The 26,597-nt window shown below is 49.7% G+C and overlaps 1 protein-coding gene across 2 annotated transcripts; it reads right to left on the bottom strand.

Moving 5' to 3' along the window:
- ARHGAP19 (Rho GTPase activating protein 19) lies at positions 1–24,781 on the bottom strand. Of its 2 annotated transcripts, none has more exons than XM_065672060.1 (12): positions 24,722–24,781; positions 11,806–12,071; positions 6,402–6,482; positions 5,852–6,061; positions 5,030–5,256; positions 4,424–4,510; positions 3,456–3,521; positions 2,544–2,732; positions 1,753–1,851; positions 1,077–1,169; positions 650–718; positions 1–157 (listed from the first exon to the last, which is right to left on the bottom strand). In XM_065672060.1, exons 1-12 carry the CDS (start codon positions 24,778–24,780, stop codon positions 101–103), a joined length of 1,503 nt encoding a protein of 500 aa, XP_065528132.1. In that variant the 5' UTR covers position 24,781; the 3' UTR covers positions 1–100. The 2 variants fall into 2 exon arrangements, with proteins under 2 accessions (XP_065528132.1, XP_065528133.1); XM_065672061.1 differs by lacking the exon at positions 24,722–24,781 and adding an exon at positions 14,741–14,825.
- Positions 24,782–26,597: the final 1,816 nt, after the last annotated feature.

Here is a 26,597-nt window from a genome sequence, read left to right as displayed (position 1 = left end):
AAGGTTGCCATGAGCCTGCAGCACTCCCCTCTCCGTGCAGCGCATGATTCACAGCTTGTGAGGCTGGGCATTCCCCACCCATGCCTTGGTGCGAGGAGAGTCAAAGGGATGATGAATCCTTGGAAAGGAGGCGGGTTCGCATGCGTCTGCAGGATTCCTAGAGCAGAGAATTAGAGCAATGGAACACTTGAGACATACAATACTGCACAGGAACAGGTTAACATGCTGTCCTCTCCCTGCAAGGATTCCCCCTGGAGTCTGTCACACACCTTTTACCAAAGCAGGATGCTAGACAAGAAGCAGTGAGCAGACAGGGACCGATATAGCAGTTGGTCTTGGGCTGCACCAAATTCTTGTCCTGCTGCCACCCTGACAGGCTGTTATAGCACTACACTGTATTACCAGCTTCCCTCTGCTTCCTGTGACAGCCACCATGCCAGCTCACAGGTAGGAGGGCTGTACACACCTGCTTAGGTGAAACCCATCAAGGCTTGGCTTCCAGCATGCCAACTGCCTGCAGCTTGGCATGGAGCAGACTGCTACAAGTCAGGGGACAGCAGTTATTACAGACCCTTACATGCATTCCGTCATCTCTGCAGGCATCAGAGCACATCAGGCCATGCTCCCCACAGGAAGAAATAAGTCTCACCTCTCTTCTGCCCTCCAAAGTTTTCAGCTTTGCCTGGGACATGTGAGCAGGAGATCCACATTTCTGTAACTGAACAAGAGAAGGGAACAAGCGTAGAGAGCTGGGGAATGAAGTGGCATCCACAGCCTGTACCACCAGAGAGCAGCTATCACTTAAATCCACTCTTTGTCCCCAGGGCAGGAGCACAAACTGAGGGGCAGCACTGGAGTGGAGGCCCAGTGCTGCCGCCCCTGTCCTGATGCTGCTCTTGCCATCTGCTCTGCTTTCACAGCAGCTTCCCAAAACCAAGATTGCACAGAATAAACTTGGAAACCTTCTCTTGGGCACAGAACAGCAAGCAGGTCCCCAGGGATCACTGAAATTGCACTCAACATCTCCCATACACTTCCCCACCAGCAGCTTTAACAGCGCTGGGGGCAGCTCTTACCAGATGCACATTCTCTTTGCTGACTCTCTCAGGCTCTGGTGTGGTATCCCTGCTCTTCCTCTCCAGGATAACCGGGGTTCCCAAAACTTTTCGCTGCCATAAGAAGAGAGGGCTGTTGGCTAGTGCTTAGAGTGCAAAGTGAAAAGCAAAGGGAAGGAGCAGGATGCATTGCTGGTAAGCAGTTGAATGCTGGGAAAGAAAAAAGGAAGCCAAGCTGGGACAAAGACTGTAGAGCAGAACCATCTGAAACACTGTGCCACTCTGCTGAGCCAGCCCACTGTAAAGGGTTTGGGAGCTGACCTGAGGCCTGGCCAGGAGCCCAGCCTGTGATAAGCAGGTACGTGCTGCTGTGGGGCAGCCTACAGTTTACTAACATGCTAGACTACATGACCAGCTCCCCGTCAGTCCTCATCTCATCTTGGGAAGCAACCAGTCCTTCAAAAAGATGCATAGCTCCTACAGCCATGTGTTTCATACATGATCATGCTTTATACTAACAAGGGTTTATTGTCACTGTGCTGCCTTTTCTGTCCCCAGTGGATCTGTGTTCCTTGGCAGCCAACATTCTGAACAGTCCCTACCCTTTGAGAATCTCGTTCAAGCCAGGGGAAGGCAGAAGCAAAGAGCAATATCAGAAACTCAACAGAAGAGAGCACAGGTCAGAGAATGCCTTTACCTTAATGAGGCCGCTGAAGGAGCGCGAGCGGGTGCGTCGTGGTGCTGGGGATGTAGGTACCTCAGAGCCAGGAGTCAGAGCTGTAGGATGCTTATTAAACTAGGAAGAAACATGAGGGCAGTATGTTAGCACAGTTATGCAGTTGCTCTACCTGTTGCCCTCTGCCTAGAACTCAGTTTGCCTCTTCAGCACTCCAAAAGGGAGAAGCAGTTCACTGCTGCAGGGAGAAGAAAGCGGAGGAAGGTGACATCTCCAACCCAGGGTTACAGGGAGCTTGGGTGTGAGGCTGCTTCATGCTGGCTACCAGATTAGCCAAAAGCAGCAGGTATTGGAGCAGAAAGGGGGCTGGGCAGCAGCTGGAGACTGGCAACCACAGCTGGTGCTGACCATATCAACCAGTCTCTGGAGCAGCAGGTTGGTTGGGAATCCTCATGAGACTGAGAGGAGACAAGTCTGCCCACCCCCTACAGGCAAGAAGGGACAAGACTTTTCTGAGGGAAGAAGCCCAACAAGGCTGTGATCAGGACTGCAGAGCTGCTGACTGGAAAGTCCCTGGCTTGGAAAACAGATTGCTCAAAGCGTGACTTGATGCAGCAAGCTCCATGGTGAGCCACATCCAGGACAGGCAGCCTCCTCCCCTGCCTTCTTACAGCTTTGCCCCTTACACAGCTCAAAGCCACCTCCCCAGCCTGCCCAGGATCAGGAGCAGCTCTCAAGGCCCTGCCTTTAGCTCTGTGCCCAGGACTGTTCTGACAAGCACACCCCAAAGACATCTTTCATCCCCACACTACCTGCCGGATAAGCTTCTTCTTCTTCGCAGAGTCAGGCATATTGTTGACATGACGGAAGAGCTCCTTCAGTGCCTCCTCCGTGCGCTGCTGGGTCTCCTCCTGATGGCAAGTGTCCAGCCGGCTTCGCTTCTGAGACTTGAGGGGCTGCAGCTCCTTGGAGCCAGGAGATGTCAGCAAATCCAGGTCGTCCTGGGAAAGCGGAGACAGCAGTTGCTTGCCATGCTTTAATCCAAATGAGCCACCCATCTGAGCCAGGCTGGGAAGAGTCTCATGAGCTGACTCAACCCCAGTGAATGCACAGGGCTGTGTTTTCCCTACCCCTCTGCAGCAGCACTGCACCAGCAGGCCCTGTGCCAGGAAGAGGTGACAGCAATGCAAAGGTGACCCCATTGTTTCTTCCCTCCCCTCACAGATGCCAGCTGCAGAAGCCCTTCCAGGCTTAAGAAGGGTCAGTGCAGCTCCTTGCCATGCATCTTACCTCTTCTGGACCTATATGAGGCAGGGAAGCATTTACTGACAATGCAGGCAAATTGGTCCCAGTGGCAGCCAGAAGCCTTTATCCCAGCCCCACTTCCAAGCAGCCTGGCCACTGCAGCAGGTCTGTCTGTTTGGAGGGCATAACCCCATGAAGGAGCAGGTGCTGCATGTACTGGGCACAGAGAGCAGGTTTGCTGCTAAACAGGGGCTGGTAGCTTGCTTTCCCTGTGCTTCTGATTAACAGATGCTTCAACTCTGCCCAATTTCCCTAATGCAGCCACCTGCACTACCGCACCATATGGTTCCCTCACTCCTGCTCTCTGGGATCCTTTAATGACTTGGTTTGTTTTCAGCTTCTTTCACTCGCAAGAATCCATTCATAGTACTACAGCCTCTGCCTTCATGGAGGGCAACTGCTGCATTTGCTGGCCGTACCTTTGATGTGTGGGCTCTGGATCCCAGATAGTGCAGCCTGGCACACTCCCTTATGTATGCTGGGGCCTGTGATGATGAGCAAAGTATGTTTAGTATGTGCTGACTCCGGCAAGAGTGGCACTTCAACCACACACACACCACTTCCATCAGGACTCGACCATTCAGGGGAGACAAAGCAATGGCATTTCATGTGCTCAGTGCAGTCCCCGTTCACAGTTCCCTTTGATGCAGGCAACCACCACAAGTGCAACACAGAGTAAGAGCATGGTTCCACAGGAACTTTCTCCAAGCAATTCCCCCAGCTCTGAGCTAGCCGAAGAGGAGCCTGAGAAAGAGGGCAGAAGGGAAATTCTTATGGGGGGACTCTGCAAAGAGCAGATGCCTATAGTACAAGGAAGGTCCCAAGAAGTCATGACACAGCCTGTTGCAGAAACACTTCCTTGGGGGAACCTGCAGAAAGCCTCACACTCCTGACTGTGCAGCCACAGCCCCCCACTCTGAGCTGCAGGGGTGCCTGCAACAGCAGTGGGTTGAGAAGTTCACAGCAAAGTGACCCGCTGCATGAGGCGCTCAGCTCTTGGCAGCACTCACCCAGGAGAAGTCTCTTCAGTTTCCTTATCCTGCCTGATCCCGAGGGGAGCCGAGTGGCTCCTTGCCCCCAGGAGCCCCATTTCCCAGGCGGGCAGCACGTGCTGGGTGTCCAGCAGAGGGTGGTGTTACACTGCACCGTGCTGCTGACCTGCCCGGCAAAGCCACCCCTGGGATGTCTTCCTCCTCCTGGGCTGCCCTGCCCAGCAAAGACCTCCTCCCCGCTCACTAAAGGAGCAGTTTCCTGTAGAAGTCCTCCTCCTCCTATTGTAGAAGACAGCACCCGTAAGATACACTTGACGCTTGGGATCTGTCTGGACAGGGGGCATTCAGTCTCCTGCTAAAGGGCCGGGGAAAGCAAGATCCCAAAGCACACTTACCTTGAAGAGCTTCTGAGAGTGTTTGATCATGAAGGTCACTCCATTGTTTAGCTTGGTGATATTCTCCTGAAGGTCATTTGCTGTCACCTGGCAAGGGGAGACAGCCAAAGGCACAGCAGTTAGAAGGGGAGGAGAGGACAAAGGGTCTCTGCTGCCCTTGCTGTCTCTGAGACATAGACACGCAGTGCCTCAGCAGAAGACCTGCTCTGGAGGAGACAGGCAGGCAGTGCTCAGAGCACATCAATAACCAGAGCCCACAGAGCTAAAGCTGCTCTGGGAGGAGGAGAACTAGACTACTCTGGGGCCAAACAGTTCACAAGCAGCACAAGAGAGATCTGCAAGGTTTCTCTGGAGTTATACTTAAAAGAAGTAGGACTGTGCTGTGCTTTCAATTGCACTGAAAAAGATGAAGCATCAGTTGCAAATGAAACCTACAGCAGGTCTGGACTGAACACTAGGACTGAGTCCTGCCAGGAAGCTCCACCTCACCATCCCACCCTCCAACACTCACATCACTGTACCAGTACTTAATTTTCCTATCTTGGTTCTTCCCCATAAGCCTGCCAAGACTCTGCCTTCTGCTTTGCAACATGTGGCATTGCTCACATTTCTGGGCCAAAGGATGTGGGGTGCAAACATGAGGGCAAGATTGTGGGCAGACATCTTGTTCTTGTCCTGCTTCTTGGCGGTCTGGTAGAGCAAGTCCAGCAGCAGTTTGAGCAGGCTGCGGTTGGGCGCAGGAAGGATCAGAAACAGCAGCTGGAGGGCTTCGATTTGGCGCTCTTTGTCTGGAGTGCTGGTCTTATTGCCCTTCTCATCAAACAGCGTCAGGTCTGCCAAATCGCAAGGCAGAACACAAAGGACACGCATTACATTCCCTAACAGCAAGCCTATTGCAATGGTTACCCTTCCCTCTTCATATTCACATCTCCAAACACCTGCACTGTTGTCCTGAACCAATGACAACAGTTTTCTCCCCCCAGCTCCTAAGCTGATGTGTTAATATGTGGTACTCCTTGCAGAGGACAACACAGCTCCTAAGAGCTGTGATGGGCTGAAGGCAAAATGGAGAAGTTCAGATAAGGTAGTTCAGTAACAGCTATTATGTACACAGAAACCACACCTTGCTTAGGAGACACCACAGGCTTAAAACAGATGAAGATCCAGGTTACCAATGTGGGCTCCACTCCTGTAGGTGTCTGTTTACTGCTGGAAGGGGAAGACTGGGCTAGACAATCTGTCTGATTCCTTAGGATTTTCAGCTCCAGTCTTTTCACCATTAGGCTGAGATGGCAGGAAGATTCATTCTTACTCTGCTTTTAAGGATTACACTTCCACAACCTACTGTGCAGCTCTGTAGCATTACCAGCTTTTGAGGAGGTTAGTTCAGTTCCCTCTGCTCATGTCTGCCTCTTGCTGACCACTCACCTGCAATTTTGAGGTGGGCATGGAAGTGCTTGTGTGTGAGCAGTGGCTCTGGTAATTCACCCAGGAACATCTTGAGCAGGGTAGCGACATCATTGGAATGAAACTCCCCAGAATCCAGGTCAATATCTGTACCACTGTTCAGAGCATCCTTTAGGATCTGTTGCCTGATGCTGTTGCCTGGCACCCGAAACAAGCCTTCTGCTCTTAGATCTGCTTGGCAGAGAGGAGAAAAAAGGCCACTGATTAACAAGAGGCTGATTCCCATCTTCTTACCAAAGCAGCTCCCTCCCCTTTCCAGAGCTTGACAGCAAACCTCAATGACCTGTATTCAGAGACATGACTTCAAGCTGGCTCCATCAGTAGAAAAAGCCCATGCACACAGGGAAAGAGATTAACATATTTGCTAGGCAACTCTGCGGAGCAGTCACCTAGCGCAGAGTCTCAGACTCCTGCTGCTGGAGAGCTCAGAGCTTTTCAGTCTCTCTGCATCAGACACCTGAGGTGGGCAGGACAAATAACCCTCGGGATAGGAAGACAGCAAGACACTTACTTTTGTGCAGATAGTCAATTAGTTGGGAAACCTGTGCAATGCCTTCTTCTGTCAACGGTGAGCCAAACACCACCCCTTTCTCTGCAGAACAGAAGAGAAATATATTCAGGCAACTCAGAACCCAACAGCCACAGAGGTGAGTGGTCCCCAAAGAACAGGACCTCAGCATGCAAAGACCAGTGCCCAAAACACCAAGGGTGGTGGTCACAAGGACTCCCACAGCTGTGAGATATCACAAGCACTCCAAAATAAGTCACTTCATCTCACCATGCTGTACTTACAAGGACTTCATCATTGTGCTTCTTACCTCAGCTTAATTATAGTTTTTTATCAGCTAAAGCAAACGTTCTATAGTTCCTGAAAAGAAAACAACACCAGAACAGATGCTTCAGTTTTAAAGGGCAAATCATCTGCAAGCCTGAACCTTCTGGAAAGACCAAAGCGGGAAGGGCAGATGTGACAGCCTAGACCGCCTGGGTGCTTACTGCATTGTCACACTCTGCACCTGGGAAGCCACGTCCAGATTAATCCTCACTGGTTTGACATGGAGTGAAGCAGAAAGAAGAGGTGCAGCTATGAATCTATGGGAGAGCAGACCAAACACTACTGGGGAAAACAGACATGATCTGACTGGCTCACGCTGAACTCCTTTTCAGGGATGGGTAATCCCTGGAATTCCCTGATCCAAGTGAGCCTCTCTTCCATGTCAGCTGCCCTGGCCTGAGTACAGTAAAGTACAAAGGCTGAACAAGGGAGAACTATAAAAAAAAAAAACAAACAAAAGGGCAGTAGCAAAACAATGAGCTGGGCCCTTCTCCATATGGAACACTGACAGCTCCTCTCACTCCTGGAGTTTGCTTCATCTCATGTGGCTGTTATAGATGGGCAGGAGCTGCCAGCTCCAGAACTCCAGCAAATAACAGAGGGTACAGCTGGCAAGAGCAGCATCAGGACAGGGGCGGCAGCACTGGGCCTCCACTCCAGTGCTGCCCCTCAGTTTGTGCTCCTGCCCTGGGGACAAAGAGTGGATTTAAGTGATAGCTGCTCTCTGGTGGTACAGGCTGTGGATGCCACTTCATTCCCCAGCTCTCTACTCTTGTTCGCTTCTCTCTGATGAGAAAATGAACATGAGCCGGCAGTGTGTGCTTGCAGCCCAGAAAGCCAACCGTATCCTGGGCTGCATCAAAAGGAGCGTGACCAGCAGGTCGAAGGAGATGATCCTGCCCCTCTACTCTGCTCTCGTGAGACCTCATTTGGAGTAGTGTGTGCAGTTCTGGTGTCCTCAATATAAAAAGGACATGGAACTGCTGGAACAAGTCCAGAGGAGGGCCACGAGGATGATCAGGGGACTGGAGCACCTCCCGTATGAAGACAGGCTGAGGAAGTTGGGGCTGTTCAGCCTGGAGAAGAGAAGGCTGCGTGGAGACCTCATAGCAGCCTTCCAGTATCTGAAGGGGGCCTATAGGGATGCTGAGAAGGGACTCTTCGTCAGGGACTGTAGTGACAGGACAAGGGGTAACGGGTTAAAACTTAAACAGGGGAAGTTTAGATTGGATATAAGGAGGAAATTCTTTCCTGTTAGGGTGGTGAGACACTGGAATAGGTTGCCCAGGGAGGTTGTGAGTGCTCCATCCCTGGCGGTGTTCAAGGCCAGGTTGGATGAAGCCTTGTGTGGAATGTTTTAGTGTGAGGTGTCCCTGCCCATGGCAGGGGGGTTGGAACTAGATGATCTTGAGGTCCTTTCCAACCCTAACTATTCTATGATTCTAAGATAGAAGCAACTGAGCTGAAAGGAAGGAGATCCTTGCATGGAATCTAATTGAAGGGCACTCATTGAACCACTGCAGAAAAACATTCCTGACCAGAGAGAGGCTTCCCAGCAAGATGATGGCTACCCAGCAGGACTGTATTTCTAATAAATGCAGTCTTGCAGGTGAAAAGCTTTTTCCATCACATACACACAGCCAGCACACTCTGTCCCTCAGAACACTGAGGCAACTCCCAAGGGCTTCACTGGCAGAGCAACCAGAGCCCTGAGCACCTCTTTTTCCCTCAGATGCACGCAGGTTTTGACTGCAGCTAGAAACAAGATGCTGGATAAATGATACCACACCATGCTGACTGGGACTGGGAACTGGAACCAGGCACAGAGCTGCTTTGTCCTGCCCTTGCACTAAGGCTTCAAAGAGCCAACAGATTTAAGAAGAGAATATTACTCCCTTCTCCATGATGAGCCTGACAGGAGCATGGGCCACTTCTGAGGGCAAGTTGGCCATCTGCGCCCCAGCTTTCTGTGGCTGAAGATTTCCCTTCTTACTGTTACAACTGATAGTCCATGAACCCAGACAGTGCATTGGCTGGTCTGATAAAAGTTATGTCCTCCACAACCTTTCTCTTGCCTTTCCCCCCGTAGTACATTTTGATTTTACTAGCTTTTGGTCTGTTGTACTACAGGCAATACTGTTCTGTGATGCTGATGCTCACAGCATGTGGAAAGACCTGGTTAACCCTGTGCACTTCTTCAGCAGCCTTCCTGCGCAACTTAATTTATTCCACCTGAAGAATGTTCTGCTTTCTTCTAGGACTTCTGAAATACACGGGAAGCCACCAGGAACTTCAGCACCCTGTTAAATCAAGAACTTCCTGACCTCCCTCTGATAATGAGCATGCTTCAGTCTTGCAGGAGAAAGGAGGGTGATGTGAGCTCTTGATCCACACATAAGATCTGAAAGGCCTGAGTGTGAAGGGATAGAACAGCTGGCAAAAGCTTCTCGTCCTTGAAGAAAACTGAACTCATTAGACATTCAATAGGTAGAATCAATAGTGGCCAGGAAGAGAAGAGGAAAATACATCTTCTTGAGACATGCAGGGCCTGGCAAATTATATTTACCTTTGAAGTCAGAAGTTGATATCAGAATGAGAATTAGATACTCAAAGAAACTTGAAAGCTGTGTTTGGAGAATGGATGTTCAGTCATGGAAGGCTTAGATATTATTGTATGATTGCTTCTGAAACTAAGAAGCAGCATGAGATTGAGTTTCCTGATGCTCAAAGAAGTTGTAAGTATTTGCAGTTTGATCAGTTCTGAGCTCTGTGGTCCTCGGCCTCTGGCTTTGAAGAAATAAAACCTGTTTGTACTAGCTGGTCTCTAACACGAAGAAAAACAAATGATGGCTCCAAGATAAAACACACAGTACATGAAACTGATTTTCTCTGCAGGCACAAACTTCTTTTTCTCAGAGTTCAGCCAAGGAGTTCACAGACAGTGCCTGTCAATGCAGGGAGACACTGCCATTGCAGCCCGGGAGTGCAGCCAGCAGACTTGGAAACATCTGCTCGCCCTAGCTGTAGTGAGACACATGGCCATGGAGACGGCTGAATGGGGAAAAGCGGAGCTCTTGGGGAAGAGAGTTAGCAGGAGATGTCAGGTCTGATAAGAGCAGTGCTCCAGCAAAGTACAGATAATTCAAAAACACGAGCCAGAGAAGGCTCACAGGCCTCTGCTAGAAGAGTTTTGACAGACACATAGAAGTTTCTGTACACACCAGGAGAACACTTTCAACTTGGTTACTCATTCATTTCTGTTTGTCAGGTTAAAAGTGTCCTGCTACTCTCTGAGAACAGAGGCAGGAGCGCTACCAGGTATGAGCACAGCCTATCTTCAGTTTGGGGGCAGCATAAAGACCTGTTATTATGGAGCAGCAAGGCAAGATGGCAATACTGAGTAATTCTCACCTAAGGGTGTTCAAGGACTTCAGTTGCTGTACTGTATTTTCCCCTGCAGTGCTGTCCAGCCCAGGGTGAGGGTATCTACCAGGTTCCTACTGGTTGAGCCAGGAGTGGGGGGCTGAAGTTATCACCAGAAAATTCAGCCTGAGCAGTGGGGCTGCAGAGCTTGTCCTTACAAAACACAGTGGAGGAATAGATTTGGTAGAATGAGAAACACTTAGAGAAACTATATAAAGGTTGAAGAAGAAAAAAAAAGAAAAAAGAGAAAGCCATACTAGGGCATAGTGATAGCTCCCTTCTCAGAGATACAATAGCAAAATTGCTCAAAGGAAGGGGAAGACTAATTAGAAGTGTTCAACCTCAGGCTGCCAACATCTGAAGGCAGCTACCCACAGCTTCTCTGCCAGCAGACAGCCAGTCTAGCTAGGAAACCAGAGCTGATGAGGGCTGTGAGAGGTGCCCAGATGGAAGCAGTTTCTGTCTAGATGAGTGAGAAGGTTTAACTGAACTTACCCGGAAAACCAGGCTCCCCTTGAGTGTGGGCAGAGGTGGAAGAAGGCACACAGACACCTATAACAGCCTTTTTGTTACAGCAAAACAGTGATAAATGCCAGCCATTGAAGAGAAGATCTGAACACAACTGTGCTCAAAAGCAAATCTCAGGCTTCTGAGAAGAGGCCTAGGGCTAATATTTCATAACCAAGAGAGCTGAACTTGAAAGAGAAGATAAGAATAGTCAGTTTACCAGAAGAAAACTCCAGCTGAATTTTGCCTCAGAGTGAAAGAGAAATATGTCATTTCTCAGGGCTGACTCTGGGCTTGAACAGCGTCAATCTGCGGAGCTTTGCCACTGACTCACTGGATTGGGATGTGGATCAGAGTGGCACTGGCATTTGAATGGGAGATACTTACAGACTTCTGAGCTGCTCAGATGAGACCTTCCAGAGATCTGGGACAGCAGCTGAAGGAAACAGTGGGCATTGAGTGAAGTCAGTGGCCTGGAAAACCGGGGTGTTTTCAAGGCCAGGTTGGATGAAGCCTTGGGTGGGATGGTTTAGCGTGAGGCGTCCCTGCCTATGGCAGGGGGGTTGGAACTAGATGATCTTGAGGTCCTTTCCAACCCTAACTATTCTATGATTCTATGATTCTATGGTGTTATTGTTCTTCATAGAGCCTGATGCTCTCAGCCTTTACTGATATTCTGTTGCTTACAAAGAAAGCTAATGATCTAAGGAAAACAAGAGTACGGACTCCCATAGACAAGCAGAGAGACAAGGACATCTTGGTGTGTGTTGGAAGAACCTGCAACTTGTTTAGGCACCCCTCTCCAGCTCAGTGCTATCCAAGCCAGCAGAAACACTTAGGGACCAAAGCTTTATCTTGGCGGCGTGCACTGCACTGAGCACACCATCAAGGCCAACCTGTCAGAAACCACAGCAATAACCCCCAGGAGGAGGGTACTCTAGAATTGGCAGGACATTTCCAGGGTGAACTTCCTAGCCATTTGCTCCTTTCCAGAGGTGCCATTCCCAGAGATTAAAGCCCTATAGTATTAAGCATTCAGCACAAACACAGAACAACAGGCCTACACTGGAAGTTTTGTAAACTACTTGTAACAGATGATGACAGCCAGCACCACCCTAAATGTGGGCACCAGGCATCATGCCATACTCACCCTTTCGCTTCAGAGACATCAGAGAACGAAAAAATCCAGAGGCTGTGCTGTTTGCCCCAGGCAGCTTTGGGTCTTCCTCTCCCATTAGCTGGGCAAGCTCTGCCCCAGGCAAGTCAATGAGCCTGGTAATGTTGCTGACAACAAGCTCTGTGAACACCTCTGGTTTTTCATGGCGCAGCTTTTCCACAAAGAAGTCAGGGTTGAAGATGATGGGCTGGCTGCGGAGGGAGGAATCATTGCAGATGACAAAACTGCAGATGGCATCACTGGAAAAGAGGGAAGGAGGAAAAAAAAAACCACAGTAACTCCTTATTACATTGATTTTTACAGCCAGCTGGTCTGCCCTGAAGGAGACATCTGCTGACACAGGAGCCACCAGTCAACACCAAAAGTACTGTCTGTCTTTAGTGAGAGTTCAGTGCAGTGCACTTACATTTCCCTTTGGAGAAAAACATTTCTGGCCTGCCTGTACAACACAGCCCAAGACTAGCACTCCATAGCAGGATGGTAACATACGCAACACATGGCAATGCCCAGGTAGAACTTTCACTGCATCTATATCCTGCCAGCTCAGGCTGTTGACACCCAATACTTTACATTAACTTACCACTCCCAGTCATAAATAAGTTTGGTTCTTTCTTCCTTCCTCCCCAGAAATTCACTCCCAGTGTCCTAAAAGCCTAAATCCCAATTTAAATTTTTTCATGGACAGCTTATACTCCTCAGTTCCCATTGCCATTCCATCATCCCTACCTTCTTATCAACACATAGATAGTTCCCATGCCCTGGAACTTTAAGATCATAAACACGCAATAACACTGACCCACAGTTCTTCTAGGGATGTGGTCAAGCCCTCCCAGGTGACAAACTGCCTACAGTTTGGTTACTGCTTTCAGCCACCTACAGTAACTGCCCAGCTATGCACTCCTGACTGTGGAGTGAGCACGGGCTCATCAGTGTTAGCACAAGCTGCACAGTCTTTGAGAACCGCTAGTAGCCTTTTTCCTAAAACATCTCTTTCCAGCTCAGCCAGTTCTTCTCTTCTTCAGGCTGTCCTGAAGCAGGCATTCTCTACTGGTGCCTGCTTTTGCCATTTCTCATGTGGCATGGGAAAAGGGATGTGTCTGAGACACCGCTCTGCTGAGCATTATCTGTAACAGATACTTAGCCTTACCAGAGGTTAGGTAAGCTACATTTATCACGTCTAGAATCAAAATAGATTATCAAAGAGATATCTCAGGTTAATCAGCACTTTTAATGCTCACACTTGGAGCTTATCCCAATTTTCATCTGCCTCTCGGTCTTCCCTCACCATCTTCCCACCACTGTTTCAAACACTCGCAATGCTTCTGAAGCCCAGCTTACAGGCTAGAGTTGCCCAGCTTGCTTCTCCTGTCCCTCTTTTACTTAAATGTGAGGATTAGTGTCATTATTCTCCAGTCACAAGCTACTGCCCTGGTGCCATACTAGAAAGTACTGTGTGCCAGTTCTCCCAGGACTCTGCGTGGAGACTGCCTACCCACCCAGCTTACACACGCTGCATGCTTTCACGGTGTGACATTCCTCAACCCTTTAATCATTTGCTTTCCACCGTTCCGACATCCCTCCTTAGCTGTGAGCTTTAACTGAACACAGGTAACAGAAATGCCCCCCCGACCCCATAAGTCCCTTAGGAGTGAAAAGAAAGAACGTGCTCTGCTGATTACCTGCCAAAGGCTTTCCCTCCAAAGCTTACGAAGAGGGGTGGAGGCCACATCATTGTGTTCAGGCCACACTGGGCATCTGTACTCACTGCTCAGCACATCTGACACCAAAAGCATTTGCAACCCACTGGACCTTACGTTCTTTGGTTCAAGCAACAGAGCACTTCAGCCACTAGTTCAGAGATCTCAGTAACTTACTGTTCTGATGTAAATCAACAGTAGCTGATGAATGGGAGGACTTGAAAGCACGTACTGACAGGTCACCTGAACTCCAGCCTGCCTCCATGCCGTATCTGTGACCCCAACAGTTATCTGAGCTACTGCTGTACATCTTTGACCTGAAAGACCATCTTGGTGTGACTTCCCGAACGCGTGATCAGAATAAGAGAATGAAAGCTGTGACTCGGGCTCCACAAGGAGATTTCAGATTTGTTGAAATCGGAGGAAACCCGGCTCTCAGCAACGCTTGCATTGTGAGAATCCACACAAAACCCTCTCCCCTTGCCACTGCTCCCCGTGGATGCCAAAGGCTCCTTCAAGAGGACAGTGAGGAGGAAGGTCTGGGAGGCAGATTGCAAGGCAGCGTGCCAGGTCATCGAAAATTATGGAAAGCTCTTAAAGGCTCCCAGCTGCGCGGCGCAGAGCGGCCCAGCCAGCGTGCTGCCGGCTCCAAACGGGGGCCACGTTTTCCTGAGCACCTCCCAGCCTGGTTTTCGGCAGTTCGTTATCTGCAATAAATCAAGACCGACATGCAGCAACTCGGTATCGGCTGCCAAAAGGCAACTGCCAATCGATCCGATCGTATTTGCGTTTCATTGCACAGGGCTACAATGCACAAACAAGTGCCGGCTCTGCCCATAATGTGGAGCGAGCCCTTGGCCTGAAACCCATGACAACTCCTCCTGTGGCAATACAGATCCTGAGAAGGGTTAATAGCAAGTGTATAGGCCCGGTGACCCTGCCTGCAATGATCCGTGCGCTGTTATTCACTCACTAGCAGTTTTGTTTCCCCACAGAGAAGATATGCAAATACTTTGCAGCAGTTACATCAAGCATCACAGATTATCTGCTCTCTATGACAATTAGATATCTAGACTCAGAGAATGGAAATTAAGCAATTTCATCAGCTAGAACACACTGACACGACTCCTCTGCGCAGCCCCTGGTACCAGTCACAGAAAGTTTAACAACATTTAAGTCAGAAATAAATAGATAAAAAGTAAATTTCTTACATGAGTGCTGAGAGCTTTTGGAGAGGCATTAGGAAGCAGAGACAGGGAAAAGAACTTGCTCCTTGTTTCCAGCAACAAAAGAAACCTGCCTGTCCCAGCACAGCCTATGCAAATTCCACGCATGCTACGAGACACAAGGGCGCATTATTGGGTCTGAAAGGCCCCCTTGGCACACACTGGGCATCAGCCTTCACACAGAGACAAAACAGAAAAGAAAAGCTGGACAAATTGATTCATGTCTTTTGCCAAAGGCTGCGTAGCTGGAGTTTAACGGCAAATAATTCCTACATAGAAACCAGGGTTCTGAATTAGGACCAGCGTGGTATTAAGTGCTCTCCACCTGTATCCAAGAGGAATCCACAAAATAGCTCCAAAGCTACACTGTTTACCATGAGTAAAGCCACGCAAACACATTCCCAACAGCATCCAAGCACAACTGATGTTACGGCACTGTCAGGACAATAGTGGACACCCTTAACTGCACAACCCCATGGCCGGAAACCTTCCTAGAAACACTCTCTGCCCCTGCCTTGCATTCTTTTAGATCCTTTCAAAGACAAAGCATGTAGATCACCCCCTCCAGAGCTGGGAACAGCACCGTTGCTTTTTGCTACCATTACTGTGCCACCATGTGCTGTTCATTCACTTCAGGCTTCCCGTTCCACGTTTCTCTAGATTCCCATCCAGTTTCCCTGCCTGCCGCAGCTGGGACCAGCCTTGTATACACTTATTGTGATATAGCACTTCAATGAGCTACTTAATTTTGAAAGGTCACTTTATTAGCAGCTCTTCCTCGCACAGAAAATTTGCCTTTGTATCGTTATTGCTAATCAAAATGGAAATGTGAAGCAAACCACTATTTCTGAGCAAAGATAAAGCCCCCACTGGCTTTACACACAATAACCCTGCCAATCCTCACTGCTGCACACACTACAACCTTCAGAAAAAGCCGTGTGCCCCATCTGCTGTTTTCATGTTAAAAAAAGGAAGATGGATGTACTCTACCTACACTCACAGTTTATATATCAGCAGCAAAGGGGAGACAATCGCGTACTGAGGGGTTTCTTGTTGGGTTTTTTTGGCTTTGCTTGCAATTACACAGTTATATTTTCTATACGCTGTGATCTCAGACTGCTTTATGACGCGTCAAAAAGATGATAAAATAAAGGAATAAACGGCTTCCTCTCTGATCACATGAATAAAATCAAATCCCAAAGAATAATAAAATGTTGTACTAAGAGGGTTGTGATTAAGACAGCAGATTAAAAAAAATGGGTCCTATATTGTGCTGAGATTCCTGCCATTCTGGTATCTTTCAGAAGCGAAGCCTGTGATCCCAGCCAAGTCACAAAGAAAGCTGTCTGTCACACGCAACGTTCTTGCTTCAGGCATGACAGCCCCATCATTTCATGGGGAGTGGATGGTGCAGGAGGTCAAAATCATGATGAATCAATTAATCCCTAAGGTAACTAGATCCAGGGCAGGGAAATGCCTTGGAAACGAGGACAAAAATAAGACTTTAACTGGCAAAACGTGGTGACTGACCCTGTGGTGCAAGAGCTGTGCAAACAGGCAGGTTAGCTCAGGCGGCAGCAAGCTTGCATTCAGATAGGTGAGACCTAGCTGTTTTAGTGGCTTTTACAGATTTTGTATTGTTCTAACTCCACCCACGTGAAGGCAGAAACAGGTTCAAGCAACATGAAATACAGTCTAAGGAGAACATAATCAGCCAAGGAGGAAAAGGGGGCTGTGTTTCTCTAGCTGGGAAAGTGGAAAACTGGAAGCTGCAGATTTCAGATGAACCTGATGTACCTAATTCAGTGGGCAAAACCCATCTCCGGTGCAATTTTGCGCACTTGTATGTCATCACTGAGGAGCTAACACTTCAAACACACCACAGTAGACTAGTTTTGCTGTAAAACTCATGAAAGGATTAAAGAGCTTTTGAAAATAAGGCGGATAATAGAAGAAAATCTCCCTCTGTAATAATAAAATCTTTAGACTACAAGAAAGAGCCAGGCTGCTACCAAATACTGAGAGCAGGGAGATAAGCGGGCAGTGCTAAGAACACAAAACATGAGCAATTCTTTGCCTGGCTAAGCACAAAGGGAGATGGGACAGATGTGAGCTGGCTCCTATTTCCCCAGGGAGAGAGAAGTAGCATCATTTCCTATCTCATGCCAGAGTAAGGAATCAATTAATAAGGATGTCTGAAGACAGTATTTCCAGAGCCAGATAGGAGCCACCCCAGATTTTGCAAAGAGATGAAAGAACCATAGTGGAATTATGTGGGATCATTTTCAGCAAAAAGGACTAGAAGACAAATTATTTCCCAGATTCAAAAAATAATATGTTTTAAAGAAGTCTAATGGGAATGGACTGCAGAGACTTTAGAAGTGACTCCACAGCTGAGGTTGCTTTGAGGACTGTACTTCAGACTGACATTCTTGTAAGATAGCGTAACAAAGATCACATTCAGGCCTCCGATTTGGCACAGCAGCTTTTCATAAGAAGACTGATTTGCCTCTGAAAAATGTTAAGAAAAACATGCAGCATTTTTTGCCTAGGGTTATACTCATAAGGTCTTTAGGGGCACAGTCCTTTTGTGATGAGTACACAGCACAGGGGATGCCGAACCTTGCCTACTGTCTCTAGACTTCATACAAGTACAACATACTACATAACACTGCCTTTTTTAATTTTGCTTTGCTTTCTTCCCATTTAAAAGCTAACATGGAGTGATTCAGCCTTTTGGCTATGGGAAACAGATAATAATATGCAATTTAAACAGCAAGGAGCGGGGGAAGAAAGCTGCTATTATGAGATGGCAGCCTGTGCTGGACAACCTGGAACTAATGTAACACCAGGCCGTCTTTTAGACAGCGGGTAAATTGGATATCCCAGTCACTGCTGCAACCTATGAATTCAAATTCTGTCTCAGTAAAGGACTCAAAGCAGACTGCGGCAACATCAGCTACACATCTGTGGTGTGAACCTGGAGACGGACCTATCTGGGAAGATAAAAGGGTTGGAGGGGGCGGGTAGGAAGTGTGCTTTGGAAGAAAATGCAAGATATTGCCAGTGTCAAAGAGAACTGCAGTAGCGAGACAGCTTGATACATGTGAAGCATCAAGAAATTTCCATTTCAGCCTGAAATTTCTCAGGTTTGACCTCTGTGAATTCTTTCGCTATCTCTTTCATAATAGCCACTGGAATATTTTAAAGTCATCAAAGCAGTACACTTCAATCAGCCATCACCACAACATCAGAGCGTCCAGATGCCTTCTAGTGCTAAGAGGCGCCTCAGAGAGGAACCGTATGTTCACTGCGGTGCTCCTCACCAAGTCTTCTTCCCAGCACCAGCAGCACAGCTTTGGATGATCCCACGCTGTGCGGTGGGCTCAGCCTCCTACCCAAGGCTCTGTAAAAATGCAGGAACACAGCTACCGCCAGAAACCCAGCAATTTTACATTGAGGATCTAGCAAGCTCATATGTATGCCTTAGCATCAGGTTAATACGGTATAAACAGCATTAAATAGCAATACCGCTCCGATTTTCATGACTTTCAATGCAGTCTAAAGTTTGTGTCTTTATTTTAATATAAATCCCTACTGGGAACAGCAATAGAAGGGGAGCCTTAGATCCAATTTCACTGAAATCAGCACCAAAACTGAATCTTTCTAGATGGCAGCAGCTGCCTCTTCTCGTTGCTGATCTATTCACTTTTATCACTGTGGCATTGGGAACCTCGGTCACAGCTGGGGACTCCACTGTGCTCCATGCTGTACAAACACAGAACAAAGGCAATACCCTGGTCTTTAGAGGGCTGATAGCTAAATCTGAAATGAATGCTGGAGGGACAGAAAAGGAGGAATCCCAAGAGAAAAGACAGCACTATCAGTCAGCATGACTGATATAACCAACCTCTGCCAGCTTTTCTGTAGACACTATTAAAAAGGAGGGCGAGGAAGGACAGGAAAAATAATCAGGTCACACTGCAGACATTTAGAAGAAATCCAGCTTCTGCACGAGGGGCAACATGGGACTGAGCACAAAGGAGCTGGTTTGAAAGCTATCAGGCAGGAACGGCTGGGACTTGGGGCTGAGGATGTAAGAGCTGAGCTCCAGGCACTGGCAAGGGAGAGACAACAGTCCAGCAGTGCTGGAGGAGCCAGGCAGCACCACAGGCACCGTGCGGCTGCATCCGGACCCCTGCAGCGGGGTGGGAGGGTCGCAGCCTGAGGAAGCCCTGCAGTCGCTTCCCACCACCCAGAACACGCTGGGCAGGAATGCTGCCTCTCCTCTGGGAGGTCACCGGGGCCTCCGGCTTGTCTGTATAGAAACAATTTATGTGTTTTCCCTGCCCCAGTCATATAGCTATAGTCACGACAAAACAATGAATTTGGTTTTGCTTTCTTTTATTAATTTAAGCCATTGTGAATAACGTACCACAGATCTGAGGTAGTCTGTGGGGCCAGGTGGTAGCTGAATACTATGTCCCATGTCTAGGACAAGTATTTTAGGCCTTTTCTCCCCATGCACTAGAGAACTACCCGCCAGGACCTTTGGCTACAAGTATAACAAACTCCAAGGACAACTCTTCTTCCCATGGACCCTAACATCTTTCTTGTGTGATCTAAACTTCTTTGTTGAACATCTGTCTATGGACTCTCACCAACTGACTGCTCTCCGGCTTTATTCCTATCCCAGCTAGGAAGTTTCTACCCACTTTTGTTCCTCACCTGGGAGGACTGCAAGGTCCACGCATGTCTGCTCTATCCCCAAAGCGTGCCAGTGGGTACTTTCCAGTTGCCAACAATGCTAGTATTCACTTACTCTCATTTTAAAATGTCTTTAAACTCTTTATTTCCCCATTTTGAGTGTCCTGGAAGTCAATAAGAGGCATGGCGCAGGCCTACCTTTACCTCCTTGGCCTCTAGAATTCAGAAATTGCTGCATGCACCTCTGATTGTCACCCTTACACTTGAAGATAAGAGGCCAGAGGCAGTGAAAATGCAGTTCAGACACTATCAAAGATGCACCATGTAGATGCTTCTCAATCTAGTGGCTCCAAACCAGCACCCAGGTCAGAGCAGAATTACGATCTGTAAAGAGGAGCCCCACAACAATCAAGTTTACTGTGGCATGAAAAATTGAGCAATCGCAACATTAGCGCAGCAAAATTAGAAACCTATTGCAGCAACTAGTGCGGGATCTCAGAGCAATCCAGCAAGGCAGAAAGGATGTTTTCCTCCAGCCCTCCCACAGGATGATAATCATCCAAAATTGGTAGCACCAAGCGGCGCCTAGAATACATTTGGGAATCCCGTCCCGCCATCAACTGCCAGCACTTGAACGAGCATCGCAATGCCAGTGCTGCAGCACTCACAGGATCACTTGACTGCTGCCAGCTTTAGTGGACCAAGGTGATGCCAAGACCTGGGTCAAGACCCACAGCCAGCTCCCAACAGTACTGCTGAGTAAGGTTCTGTGGTCACAGCCTGGCAAATACAGACAAAGGACTCAGGAACCCACAGCTCTTGTTTTTGTTCATTACACTTCTGTAATTCTACAACGCTCTTTGGCTCTGGAGGTGCAGTGGGCAAGCTGCATGCCTGCATCTATATTTTGGATCATGGTGGTGTTTACAAAGGATGAAAGCACATCAAATCCCTTCTCATCAGCAATCCTCTGCAGACACCACCGAGTATGTCAGAGGCCACATCCCATGTTCCAGATGTGTAAACTCTCACAAGCTGGAATTGCAATGAGGCACACACCTGGATGCATGCCAGCATCGAAATAAGCTGGTGACATCTGGTCAGGGCTGCTGAAGCACACAGATAAACAGGCTGGGCCAGCCGCAGAGCAGCACAGCATGCAGCACCAGACAGACAGGGATGCACAAAGCAGCACAATTAACTCACCAAAGCAAGCAGAATGGGGGCTTAGTGCTTTTGAAGGGGATTTGGGCAGGCTAGGATGTCAAAAACTGGAACATTGCACACAGACAACAAAATTCCTACGGCAGTAACCTATACTGTCACTTCATACAACTCTCCCATACTGATCAGAAGCGGCTTCACTTCCCATCCCACCTGACAGGTCACCTCTGTCTGGATTCACCCGGTTTCTCTGCAGAGCCCGGTGAGCAGGGATGTATTGACGTGCTGCTCCGACGGCTGCACAGGAGTGGCCTGTGTACGAGAGGAGAGCTGCAGGCACCCCTGAGAGCTTGTGAAGGATGTTTCCTAAAAGGCTTCCTGCTCTCCAAGGCACAGGCAGCCGTCACACGCTTGTCTCCTGCTATCTGACAGCTCGCGAGCAGGGCTGCAGGAATGCCCATATGGAACTCCCAAACCATAAAGCTACGTTTCAACCTTGAGTCTGAGCTCTAGAAAAAACAAAAAGGGAAACTAATGCTGGCTCCCCTGAGAACTTCCTGCCTCTGAAAATCAGAGCTGCCACATTACCACTCAAGAAGAAAGGATATTTTGGCCAGAGTCCAAATTATCAGAGCTTTATAGGCCAAAAGCAAACACATTAGAAGTTCTCGTCAGCCAGCTGGCAGGCAATTATTTAAGCAGCTTATCACATTCCCTGCTATCTACAGCTCCTGACAAAAATTACGAGGAAACTCGAGATAGTTTAATTGCAATTACCGTGTGTAGAGGTGAGAAAGGCCAAGAGCCAGGGAGCAGACCCTCAGAGAAGAGGGCCCACTGCTTGTCAGACACAACAGTGAGTGTAATGCATTACCCAGATGAGAGGCCAGGAGCTCACCAGACCTGTGAAGCTCTGAGACAAAGGGTCGGACAGATTTAGCACACCATGGAGCCATGGTTCCTCCCATTTCTCTACCCATGCTGGTTCCAAGCCCCCTGCAACTTGGGAACCCAGGAACTCATGGTGTCATTCCCGAGATCACAGCACAGGTTTGGTGAAAGCCTGCACAAAAGCAGCACAGCAGGTCCATGCCTGAACCCAGTAGAACACAGGCCAAGGGAAGAGCCTCAGCTAAAGAAAAGTGAAAATGAGATCCTACAGAAAAAGCTAACTCTGAAACAAGAGGAAAATACAAGGCCCCAGCTGTGACCAAGAGCCTAACCCAGCATACAGTGGGACAGTATTTCCAAGAGGAACTTGACTTCACTGCAACCATTAGACGCCAGCCAACATTTCCATGCTGCTCTGTCTCCTTCCCATCTGTTCATGCCATTTATTAAACTACCACGCACTGGAGACTGTTAACCTTTAAGACAAGGAATTCAATTTCCTAGCGCAGTGTCCAGCACTCAGTGTGCTTTGGTTTCAGGCTGAACTGAGTGCCCAGGCACCTTTAAAGGAGCATTAACGAAGCCCAGTGACATTTTCATGTGCATATAAATGTGCACACAGCAGCAAGGCAATGACAAGGCTGGCAAGGAGTCCCAGACACTGCTCTGGGCTATGTGGGCAAGCAGTGCTCCCCCTGCATGCAAACAGACAATAAACTGAAGCGTAGCAGAACAAGGATCCTGTTGTCCAAGCCCATCCCAGGCACTGGATGGGAACAGGACAGAGTGTTACATGCAAACATACAAAAATACTGCAAATGCAACAGCCTTGAGTTTGGATCTGGATGTGTGCCCGACAGGGCTGGGACTAAGCAGGGGGTTAAAGGCAAGTCCAGGTCTCAAAGATTTTAGTGAGGGCTATGAAAAAGGGAGCTCTTGAATAGGATTGTCGTGGGCTCCGGGCTACCCTCAGAGAAAAGTAGCCATGTGTTCAGACTTGCCTTTAACTCTGAAATCAACCATTTTTCCTGCATGACCCTCAGCAAGTCACTGACTTTTTGCCATTAAGTCATGTTTACAGCAAATATTTCCTACTTCCAATAAAACACAGATGGCAATTGTGCTCCTTTGATCGCCTGTTTATGATATGAGCTCTTGATGTCCAGTTGTGCAGTGACACTCCATCACTTACCAAAGCCACTTTAGCAAAGGCCTTATGCCTTTTTCCAGTTCATCCTACCTTCCAGGCCTGTAGCTTTTCCCCTTTCACGCATTCCGCCCCTGCCGTACCAAATGGGTGACATGAGCACTGAGTGCCTGGCAGGGCATTTAGGCGCTGCTCAAATTGAATGTTAAATGCATTCATTAACCAGACAGATGTTTCTCTTTTGCAATTGAGCACTCGGGCACACTCCAATCATCATTCTCAGTTATGGAGAGCCAGGCAGAGGTTAGAGAGACCACAAACAGGAGAGAGACCCACACAAATCATCTTTTATCGTGTTCAGTAACATTTGGTAGGGAGGTTAAGACAACCAGCTTTCATTTCCAGTCTTTAAGTCAGCACGCTGTAAGACCACACGCACAGCATGCAAGCTTTACTAGGTAATTTGCACTTCTCTCCAGATGAGAAGAAACAGGGGCAAATGCGCAGTCATGAAGCATCCTTAAAAATGTAACTACATATATTAAAAAAAAATAATAAATCTTAGTGGTGATAGACCTGCAAAGCAAGAGATCGACTTGCTAGTGCTACCTATGGGTGACAGGAAGCATAGGAATAAAGCTTGCACTTAAGGCTTAACTTTAACACAGTCATTTGATGGGGACATAAAGAGCTGCAGGACTACATCCCGAGGACAATTGTCAGCATATAATAAATGCAGTCTTTTGGACTGATCCAGGTCACATTTAAAATGCTTTCTGTAAGTGTTGTATCAGCTGCACAAAGCGTATTTATCCCTTTACCACGTCCATCATTTTAGGCACTCCGTAGTCAAACATGCCACACTGAGCACCATCTCTTCATCCCTCCCTCCAGAACAACGCTCTGCCCCAGCCCAGGCACCACAGCAGCGCCTCTGGATAAGCACAGCAAATGCCATCAAGATGGGTCCTCCTCAGCAGAGGACAGGACAGCACCACTGTGAATCAGGACAGATATGAAGCATCAGCACTCAGCTGTATTCACTTTTCGAGTCCACAGGAATTACCACTCAAAGGATGCTCACTTTGCACCTCCACACTAGATACAGAGGGGGAGGGAGGGAGGAAAGATGAAGAGACATTACAGCCTTCTAGCGGTCATTTGACAACACTGATGCAGCGAGGTGCTCCTAGTCTTCACTATTTTACTGGCAACAGTTACAGAACGGTATGCATGCACGAGTATGTGCTAAAGGTGACTTAGGTGAAGCTAACATCACGTGTATGTAGACAGCAATAATAACGCGTGTAGAGTGGACAAAGCGAGGGAGAACGAAGGCTAGATGGGAAGCAAGTCTATATAGTGCCATCACCCTACCAAACCTCGCAACTGCCAAGGGCTCCGCGCTAGGACTCGCTTTGCGGCTGCAGCGAGAGAAGCCAGCCCCGCGCAGCACAGCCCGTACGTCTGCAGGCAGCAGCGGCCGGTGCAGGGGGGAAACGCGGCTCCTCATCTCGCCAGCCCGGGCGCAGGGCTAAGGGGGACACCCGAGGGCGGGTGGTTTGGAGCAGGGTGTCTCCCGTCGCAGGAGGAGCGGGCGGCATTTCCCCCGCAATGCAGCACCGGGACACCGCAGGGAGCGCGCCCCGGCCGCGGCACCCACGGGGCAACGGAACCGCAGCACCGAGATGCGGCAAAGCGGCGCGGGGGTGCCTGCGGGCTCCCACACCGAGCGCCCGCAGTGCCATGGGGCCGCCCGGTGCACGGCAGAGCGCTGGGGGCCGCCGGGACTGCCGGGCAGAGACAGCGCCCGTAAGGTGTCGGGGCCGGCGGAGCGGCAGCCGCACCGCGGCAGAGGCGCCAGGCCGGGAAAGCGCCGCAATGGGCGGGCCGAGGGGCACCGGCCGGCGCCTGCCCGCCAGCCGCATGCTGCGGACGGGCGGGGTGGGTGCCCGCAGCGGTCGGGCCGCGACCCACAGCACACCGAGGGATCAGAGAAGCCCCGCCGCCCCGGGAGGGTGCGAGGCGCTGGCCGGCCCCGCGGTGCCCGCTCCTACCTGCCGCCGGGCGCCGGTGCTCCCGCCGCCATCTCATACCTGCCGCTCCGCCTCCCCATTGGCCCGCCGCGCCACCCCCTCGGCCCCGCCCCGCCCGGGAGACGCATCGCCATTAGCTACAGCCGGTGCCGGCGCGCCGCCATTGGCCGGTTTGAATGTGCAACTGCCGATCCGCGATCGCAGCGGGGGGAAAACGGCCGCCCACCCCGCGCGAGGCCTGCTGGGAGTTGTAGGCGGGGCGGGCTCGGCCGGGCCCGGCGTGGCTGCGGGGACAACCGGGATGACCAACACACACGAGCAGTGGTCCTGTGCACAGCACCAGAACAGAGCAGTGGAGTTCTTATGGCACCATGCATCAGTGCTGTGCACACCTCACGGCCCAGGCCTCAGTATGCAGCATAAAACCGCAAACTGCAGTGGTTTTGTTTCAAGGAACCTTCAAAAGTGCAGCTCGCACGAAACCGATGCAGCAAGGGCGGCCTGAGCCCGCAGAAACCAGAGCGCCCCAGGAAACATGAGTTACACCGCGAGCCCCCGCTCCCATCTCCGTCCGTGTCAATGATCTTCACTCACCGTCACAGAGAAACCGGAGGAGCAGAGACACCCGTAACGCAGGTTTATTTCCTTGTTTTCTCTTCATGGGTGGAAGCGCCCGCCTTGCGCCAGCCAGGGTCCCTGGGGCCCTGCACACTTGCCTCGCACAGTGTCCAGGTGGCCACCAAGACAAGATAGGAAACCCTTTAGAACACAGTGAAACTGTAGATGAGCGTGCTGAGGGGAACCTGGCATGTCTTTGACTGACTTCCTCTGCGGAGCCCCAAAGGCACTGCAAGGTGCTCCAACTAGGCAATGGTCCCATGGATGCTGTATGGGCATAGCCCCATGGGCCATGCCTCTCCCTTCCAGGGGCACGCCACAGTGGACACAGCCCGGGTAAAGAAAGGATGATGTTTTCCTTCTCCTCCTGCTCTTAAGCCCTAAGGCTCAGGGTGGCCATTTGCAGCTGTCCCCGATATTCCAGGGGCCACCCAGCCAGTGCCAGGTGCAGCCGGTTGGTCCTGCCAGATACCCACTTTGGCAAGTGGTACCTGTATGGGAAAGAGCACTTAGTGACCATTTCCTGCCCAAGATAACTGAACAGTAGTGCACTCAACACCCGCTACAGCCTGCGGGAAGGAGGTGCATGGCTTAGCAGCATGCTGAGTGAAGAAATAACCCCCAGTCACCTCCCAGCGTAAGCAGCAAAAGCCAAGCATCGCTCCATGTCCTCTTCCTGTGCTCCTCTGTGGGTAACTGCTAACTATTTGTGGCTGGCATCTGCAGGAGGCAGGACCCACATCACCGCTCACCCTGCCCCACAGCAGAGTCCCCACAGATGTAGCTCTGCCCCCTGCCACAGGCAGCTGCCAGTGGGGAGCAGGCTTGACTTGCAGTCAGCCTCCTGGGCAGGATGATGTCTCCTTTCCAAGGGTTCCTATTGCATTACATTGTTAATTAGCTGATTAACAAGCTGTTGCTGCAGAAGAATCTGTGCTCTGGCCACCAGCTCAAGCGAACACCATCCTCTGTGCTAATGAAACTCTTCCGTTGCACACAGGCATGCAACAACATGCAAATGAAGAACGATACAGCGATTAATCTGCAGCTTTTAAATGAATCAGCTGCAGCATTCCAAGCCCTGTCTCCAAGGAAAGCAGAGAAAGCAGGAAGACAGATAGCGCTGGTGGGCCTGGAGCCACATGTTACAGGTGCTGGGGCCTCAAAGGTGACTGCTGCCTGTCTCCCTCCATCCTGCTCTCAGCAGAGGGAGGGCATCATGCCAAGGCTGCAGGCAGCAGAGGAAGATGGATGCAGCTCCTGCTGACTGAACATGGTG

The sequence above is a fragment of the Lathamus discolor genome, chromosome 3 (genome assembly GCF_037157495.1).
Source record: "Lathamus discolor isolate bLatDis1 chromosome 3, bLatDis1.hap1, whole genome shotgun sequence".
Classification (NCBI taxonomy): domain Eukaryota; kingdom Metazoa; phylum Chordata; class Aves; order Psittaciformes; family Psittacidae; genus Lathamus; species Lathamus discolor.
This window is presented reverse-complemented; position numbering and strand designations above follow the sequence as displayed.

Bases quoted from the DNA above. Each gene is read 5' to 3' on its own strand.
- ARHGAP19 (XM_065672060.1), bottom strand. From the start codon at position 24,780: ATGGGGAGGCGGAGCGGCAGGTATGAGATGGCGGCGGGAGCACCGGCG. The intron at 6,062-6,401 runs GTAAGTGTCTTG...TCTGCCAAGCAG, and splicing joins AATTGACTATCTGCACAAAA to ATCTAAGAGCAGAAGGCTTG. The intron at 719-1,076 runs GTAAGAGCTGCC...TCTCTTGTTCAG, and splicing joins GCAAAGAGAATGTGCATCTG to TTACAGAAATGTGGATCTCC.